Source organism: Myotis davidii, unplaced genomic scaffold, assembly GCF_000327345.1.
Source record: "Myotis davidii unplaced genomic scaffold, ASM32734v1 scaffold345, whole genome shotgun sequence".
NCBI lineage: Eukaryota > Metazoa > Chordata > Mammalia > Chiroptera > Vespertilionidae > Myotis > Myotis davidii.
Window position 1 is genome coordinate 372,209 of NW_006296540.1, and position 8,297 is coordinate 380,505.

Sequence of the window (8,297 nt, forward strand, 5' to 3'; positions counted from 1 at the left end):
TGTGAGTGCGGTTTGCCGACCACTGGGCTAGACCAACCTTAACTGAGACCTCATTCTTATTTAGCTTTCCTTCCCTCCTCTCTTCTGCTGAGAATATTCTCTCAATAAATCACTTTCACAAGAATCTCCATCTCAGATTCTAGGGACCCTGACTGACCTCAGGCAGACAACATCCTAGATTCTCACGTCAGTGACTAGGTGACATCAATGCCATATATTGAGAAAGAAAAACAGTAAAAGGAGCCCATTAAGGATAAGGTCTTACTTATTTGTGATTCCCCAGGTTCTAGCACAGATTCTGAATTTTGAATTAATATATGAATGAAAAAAATGTATTCTATTTTGAATAAAGCTGAGCTAGAGGTGACTAGGGACTCAGATTATCAAGTAGACAGTGGATATATCAGACCAGATCTCAGAAGGTAGGTCTGGATCAGAGATATACACTTGGAAATTATAGTGATTAAAGCCATGAGTCTGGTTGAAATCATCCAAGATATGCAAATAAAAGAAGTTAAAAAACAGAATCCTGGGGAACACTTCATTTCAGGCACCCACTCCCATGGTCATGTTCTGGACATTGATAACTGCGTTGTTTACTTATCAATATTTTAAGCAAACCACATATTATCCTTCTGCCTTACTTAGTCTATGGCAAATACCACAATGGTGCAATATTGGAAACTTTCCCTTTGCAACTGACAATGAGAGAAGGGTGCTGGAAATACCAGTTTTACTACTCAACATTTACCCAAGGTCCTGATCAGTACAAAAGGCAAGAAAAAGAAAAAAGTAGAAAGATTTGAAAGTAGAAAAACAAACTGGCATTATTTTGATTTCAAATACAAATAAATTAGAAAGAATCTCCAGGCCTGGATTACATGTATAAATTCAAGTGAGTATTTACCTGGGGAAAAAGATTGGGAATCCTCCTACCTTGCACCATTTGCAAAAATTAATTCCAGATGTAAATCTAAATATGAAAAGTAAAGAGCCAAAGCTTCCAGAAGGAAACATAGGATAATCCTATATAATGAAAGGTGAATATGCAAATTGACAGAACAGCAGAATGACCGGTCACTATGATGCACATTGACCACCAGGGGGCAGACGCTCAACACAGGAGTTGCCCCCTGGTGGTCAATGTGCTCCCACAGGAGAAGCGCCACTCAGCCAGAAGCCAGGCTCACAGCTGGTGAGCAGAGAGGCAGTGGCAGAAGCCTCTCCTGCCTCCAAGGCAGCGCTAAGGACCCCTCGGGGGATGCCCACCTGCTGGCTTATGATGTGCATGAATGTCATGCACAAATGTTGTGCACCAGGCCTCTAGTATTTTTATAACTTTGGGACAGGCAAAATTTTTAGATAGAACATCTAAAAATATTAACTATAAAGAAAAAGATGCATAAGTTTGTATTAAAATTAAGAACTGTGCTCATAAAAAAATAAACAAAGGAAAAATAAACAAATGGGATGACATCAAACTAAAAATGCTTCTGCACAGCAAAAGAAACCATGATCAAAATGTGAGAACATATTCACCAATTTTACATCTGATAAGGGGTTAATTTCCAAAATATATAATGAACTCATACAACTTAGCAAAAGGAAGACAAAAGTGGGCAAAGAACCTGAATAGACACTTCTCCAAAGAGGGCATACAGATGACCAATAGACATACGAAAAATGCTTAATGTCACTAATCATCAGAGAGATGCAAAGTAAAACTACAGTGAGGTATCACCTCAGACCTGCCAGAATGGCTACCATCAACAAATCAACAAATGACAAGTGCTGGCGAGGATGTGGAGAAAAGGGAACCCTCATGCACTGCTGGTGGGAATGCAGACTGGTGCAGCCACTATAGAACACAGTATGGAGTTTCCTCAAAAATTTAAATATGGGACTGCCCTTTAACCAGTGAACCCACTTCTAGGAATATATCCTAAGAATCCCAAAACACTAATCACAAAAAATATATCCACCTCTGTGTTTATAGCAGATTTATAATAGCTAACATCTGGAAACAACCCAAGTGCCCATCAGTAGATTAATGGATAAAAAAATGTGTGGCACATTTACATAATGGAATATATGGTGCTATAAAAAAGAAGGATCTCTTACCCTTTGCAACAGCATGGATGGACCTGGAGATTATCATGCTAAGTGAAATAAGCCAGCCAGAGAAAGACAAATATCACATGATCTTATTTGTGGAATCTAATGGAAAAAATAAACTAATGAACAAAATAGATCCAGCCCTGCCAGTGAGGCTCAGTGGTTGAGCATCCACCTATGAAACAGATCATGGTTTGATTCCCGGTCAAGGCACGTGTCCAGGTTGGGGCATGCAGGAGGCAGCCAATCAATGATTCTCTCTCATCATTGATGTTCCTATCTCTTTCTCCCTTCCTCTCTGAAATCAATAAAATATATTTAAAAAAAACACTAAAAACCAAAAATATATTAAAAAACAAAAACCCAAAATAGGTCCAGAGGCATGGATGCATGGAACAGACTGACAGATCTTGGAGGGGGAGCGGAAGAGATTAACCATAAAACTTATATGCATACATGCACAGCCCATGGACATAGACAACAGTGAGTGAAAGCCTGGGGTGGGGAAAATTGGGGACATCTGTAATACTGTCAACAATTTAAAGAAAGATTAAGTGAAGAGGCAAGTAAGAGTGAGAGAAGATATTTTCAGCACATACAATCAACAAAGGGCTTATATCCAGAATATATACGTAAAGAACTTCTACAAATTAATAAGGATAAAGATAATACAATAGAAACTTAGGCAAGAAAATCGAAGAGACACTTTACAGTGGAAGATATCAGAATGGCCAGTAAATAAATGAAAAAGTGCTCATCCTCAGTAGTCACCAGAAAAATAAGAATTAAAACAACAATAAGATGTTACTAATCACTGACCATAAAAGCTAAATGTAAAAAGACCAACCACTATCATATGTTGGAAAAAATATAGAACAAAGAAAACACACATTATCTCATGTGTTAACTCAAATGTTAGGAAAGCAGCTTGGCAGTACCTCCTAAAGCTGACCTTATGCATATCCTGTACTTAGCAATTCCACTCTTTAGGTATACACCCAATGGAAATTATACACATGTGCACCAAAAGATACATACAGTGTTTTCAGTAGCATTATTGTAATAGCCCCACACAGGCTATAAATGTCCATCAACAGTAGAATCATTGTAGTATCATTGCATGCAGAATTTATATACAATGGAATACTATAGACTAACAAAAATAAACTATAGTATGTAAAACAACATGGATGATGAATCTAATAAACAGTGTTGAACAAAAAAAGCCTGAAACACAGGAACATACCATTTATATAAAATTTACAAATGGGCATAACTAATTTATTATATTACAAGTCAGGATAATGGTTATCTTGGGAGCAAGTTGAAGGTGTGACTGGGGGGGGGCGCGGGGGAGGGGGGATAAACTATAGTATGTAAAATAACATGGATGATGAATCTAATAAACAGTGTTGAACAAAAAAAGCCTGAAACACAGGAACATACCATTTATATAAAATTTACAAATGGGCATAACTAATTTATTATATTACAAGTCAGGATAATGGTTATCTTGGGAGCAAGTTGAAGGTGTGACTGGGGGGGGGCGCGGGGGAGGGGGGCTTCTGGAGTGCTACGGCTGTCCTATTTATTACCTGGGTGGTAATTACATTGATGTCCCCCTTAGTGATAATTCATCAATCTGTCCAGTTCTGATTTGTGCATGTTTCTGTATGCATGTCAGAGCAACAGAAAAGATTTTTAAATGGGCACAAAAGATCACCTGTAGCTCTTTAAAATACAGAGATCCTTGAGGACTCATGGAATGTCCAGGGGTGAAGTCACAGTAATTCTGGCCTGCTCTAGAGGTGAATACCATTGATTGACATATTTCATAGAACATTATGGCTCTCTTTTCTTTTGTAGATAGGCATGGCCAAACCACTCAAGCAGCAACGCCTTTTTAACAACTATGTACACATCAGTATATCGGTATCAGTGTAAGCGTAATCACCTCTTAAAGAAAAAAAAATCCAGCACCTGCAACTCACCAGTGGGAATACTTCTTCATCACTAACCAAAGGACTTGTCATCTCTTTAATTTGAAACGGCAAAGGTGGCAATGGAGGCGTTGCACTTCTATTTGGCTCGCAGTCTGGGCTAAGCCTAAGGAAACAAGGAATGGTTGTCAATGTTGCTACCAAGGGCACCTGTTTGCTAAGGATTTTAACTTCTCTGATGTCTAACTGGAGGAAAATACACCAAATGTTTGATCTTGTTATCTGGTATTTCTTTGATAAAAAGGTGAACAGATTACGCAAACAAAGCAAAACAAAATTTATAGACCTAGTCAACAGTATGGTGATTACCAGAGGGAAAAGGGGTTGGGGGCAGATAGAAAAGGATATAGGAGGGATAGTGATAGAAGACTTGACATGGGGTGGTGAACACACAATACAATATACAGATGATGTATTATAGAATTGTACACCTGAAACCATATAATTTTATTAATGTTACCCCAATAAATTCAATTAAAAAAAATAATTCTGAACTGGGAGCAAAGGGAGATAAAGGCAATGGAAGAGGTGTGGAACCGGAGGAAGGGGGGCCGAAGACAGGGACAGATGGGAGGAGTGTAAGCAACAGCAGATGGAAGGGAAGGGGCTGCCAAGATAAGGGCCCAGTACAAACAGAAAAATAATTAAGGGCAATAAAAATAAAAAATATCTATACTAATAAAAGGGTAATATGCTAATTAGACCAGACGTCCTTCCAGACAAAGCCACAGCTGCAGATGGCGGCTGCTGCTGTGAGGGCCTGGTCGAGGCGCAGGCAAGCTGCAGATGGTAGCTGCTGTGAGGGCTGGGCCGAGGATCAGGCAGCCGCAGCAGCCAGCAGTGGCAGCAGTGGCAGCAGAGTGATGGGGCGATGCCTTCCCCTGATCGGCTGGTTGTCTCCCACAGAGGGAGGCCAGACTGCAGCTTAGGCCCACTCCCCATGGGGAGCCATCAGTAGGATATCTGGGCTGTGAGAGGGGGCAGGCTGGCCTGAGGGACACCCCCCCCCCAACCCAGTGCACGAATTTTCATGCACTGGGCCTCTAGTATAAAATATAAAAGGTATTTCTTTGAAAATAATTTTCCTGATGAATAATTTCTACTTAATTTAAAAGACTTAGAATGATTAATAATGAAGCAGAAAACTTTGTACAGTAATTTATAAAAATATTCTGTCATCCTTATTGCCTACATTGCTTTCCTCTCTGTTTTACTTTTGTATTTCTTTGCCACTTAATTAAATAACATGGAAACCAGTTTGAGAAAAATCTCAAAACAGCTAACAATACTGCCCTTGACAGTTCTAAATAGATAATTAATTTTTTTTTTATTTTACGTAACCTCACTGGCTTTCTTAACAGAATTATACTTTTTAAAAATTCTAGAACAAGTCATTCCCATTCCTTTAGGAATTAATACTTCAGAGCATCATTTCAATTTAAATAGTCTCCTCAGCATCTCCACACTGTTGACCTTGAGCAGGTGCTTTTATCTGTTAGTTTGATGTTTCCACGTATAAAAAAAGGTGTTTATGAGAATTGACCTCCACAATTTGAATGAAAGGCACGGTGCAGAATTTGCTGTTTGTGTTAAAATATACGGTTGAAAATGAAACTGAATAAAATACTAGTGAGGTTTTAAATTTTGGTATGCTGACTAAACAAATGAATAATGAAACAAAGAAACAAACTAATTTACCCTAAAATTTTACCCAAAAAGGTCTTAACAGTATGGGCTGTTTGAGACTAAATAAATATATTTCTGAGTGTTAACTCATGAAAATGGGGTTTAAATTGAATAAAAATCATCAAAGACCATGAAAACATAAAAATCCCCTCAACTTAAAATTATTTTCTTTTACTATTAATTCAGTCTCTCCACAGGTATTGATGAACCATTTTCAAAGCTTTCCTATTTTAATTTCACACAGTTCAAAAAAAATGTACATCATTTTCCCCTGTTCTCATCCAAAGACCATCTATATAGACTTGTTTCTTATTATGCAAACAGCAAACATTTTCAAAGCAATGTAAACAAACAGCAATAAAAGTTAAGTGAGGCATCTGTAAATTAGTCCATAAAAACAAACACAACATGTGTCCCATTTTTACTTATCTTGAAATACATCTTTTTTAAAATTCATTCTCCCAAACCATAATTACCATGGAAACAAAACAACAAATGAAGCTGAAATAACATGGTTTATGATGTGCACAATCAGATGAAACATCCCACAGTCAAACAGAATTATAACAATTGCATAGTACATCTGCATAGAACCTTCAGCTGCACCATTGGACTGAGGCCACCATTTATACTTCAAAGCACAGTGGCAAAAGTGAGATAATTATAGAAGTGATTCAAGAAATCTCTCTCTCTGTAATCTCAATTATACAGAGATTTCTGGGAAAGTATTATTTGTCCTAAATTATCTAAATAATTATCTCAATTATCCATTTTCCTTTGGATGCAGAGATAGAGTTTGATGGTGTTAATGACTAAAATTGATATAGGAACATTCTTTTTATTGTAAGATCAATGAAATGCAGAGATTGAAAGGAAAGATTACATTATGAAGTAAAGTGCTTTTGCTTTATATCATCTTTATAACTGACACGTTCTTCTTCTAGAATCCAGCTATTCAAATACTTCATAAAACCACCTGGCATAAAATGCTAAGTAGATCAATGTAATAGCCATCTTAAAAAATTATTTCCATTATCGTCTCCACCGGCCCTCTTCAAGGCCTCTGCCTGCGGTTCCCAGGAGGGCAGGATCTGATCGCTCTGTTGGGGAAAACTGGACCAGCTTGAGAGTTGGAGAGTTGAGTCAACTCGTGGCACAGTTTTCAGAGCTGTCTGACTGCTCATCCAATCCTGGCCTTGCATCAGTGTTCCCCAGGCTACAGGATAATGTGCCCAGCATGGGGCAGGAGCCCTGCACAGCTACTCTGATTACCTGCTTCCCGCCTCACCTGCTAGCACTCCACACAATGCTCCCTATTCTATGGACTCCTCATTATTTCCTGGCCTAGAATGGCTCAGCCTGCTACGTGTTGCTTTTATGAGTAACACCATGGCACAGAATTTTCTCACCTTGCTTCGCTTCTAAATGACTGTTTCTTGACAAGGGATCCTGTGAGAGTGGTTATGACCAACCTGGTTATATGGGTTTTTAGTTTTAGAAACTTTTATTAACTAGACTTGAAGCTATTTGAATGGCTAATGTTTGTTGGCTACTAAAATTTTTCCAGTACATAATTTCACTTATAAATATATATATATCTTAGAGATAAAACTCTTATTACAAAATTGACTTGCCATTAAAACTAGTTATATATTAATAGCTCTGGATACCACCCATGACTCCAAATTAGCTTATAAATTATTCTAAGCTTCAAACTCTAACTTAAAAATTTTTTAAAAAATATTCAATACATCCTCACCCAATTAAATTACATTTTATTTATAAATGTTTTTAAAGTGCCAAATTACTGTGTTATTGAAAAGAAATTCCTTTGGAATATCATAAAATGCTTCATGTTTTAAGTGGATTAGCATGAAAAACGTATCACTTCTAATAGGGGTGAAAAGCAACAACAAAACCTGAGCTGCCTGAATACATTGAAGTTTATTTTCTTACTGAATCATACAAATCTTTTTAGTTAAAAGCAGGACGTGGCTAAAAATTAGAGTACAGGCTCTAACATTTTGTGGAACATTATCTTCCTATATTTTTACCTAAAAGCCTTTTCCTTTCTCAACTAGTTTAATAAGACCTTTTTGCATCAGCCACTGATATGTAAATATAACATGAATTTTTGGATTTTTTAATGTCTAACAAATAGATATATAGCTTTTACTCTTTGACTTGGCTGAGCTGTGCTGTGAGGAAGAGAAAGAATACTTCATGTTTCACTTGCTAACTGTAATGGGTATGTGCTCTACAGTTCTCCACTGGTGAGTTCAGTGTCCTTGTATCTCAACAACTCTCCCCACAGTGCCTGTTACATGGCGATAATTTATTTGGAACATTTGAAATGCTGTTTCTGTTAAAAACCAGGTCACTGGAGAACACTGAAATCAGACAAGGCATTAAAACAAATTTAATGAAACTCGCAGCAAACGAGAATGGCAGGACGCAGGCTTTGCAGCAGGCACGCTAGTCCACACTGCTTATTAA

At 37.6% G+C, this 8,297-nt stretch overlaps 1 protein-coding gene across 1 annotated transcript in view; it reads right to left on the reverse strand.

Annotated features, from left to right (window-relative positions):
• CCDC67 (coiled-coil domain containing 67) overlaps positions 1 to 8,297 on the reverse strand; it is a 75,738-nt gene that overhangs the window by 3,042 nt on the left and 64,399 nt on the right. The window contains exon 12 of the mRNA XM_006771940.2: positions 4,107 to 4,221. Coding sequence (XP_006772003.1) covers positions 4,107 to 4,221 — 115 coding nt within the window. The remainder of the gene's footprint in view (positions 1 to 4,106; positions 4,222 to 8,297) is intronic.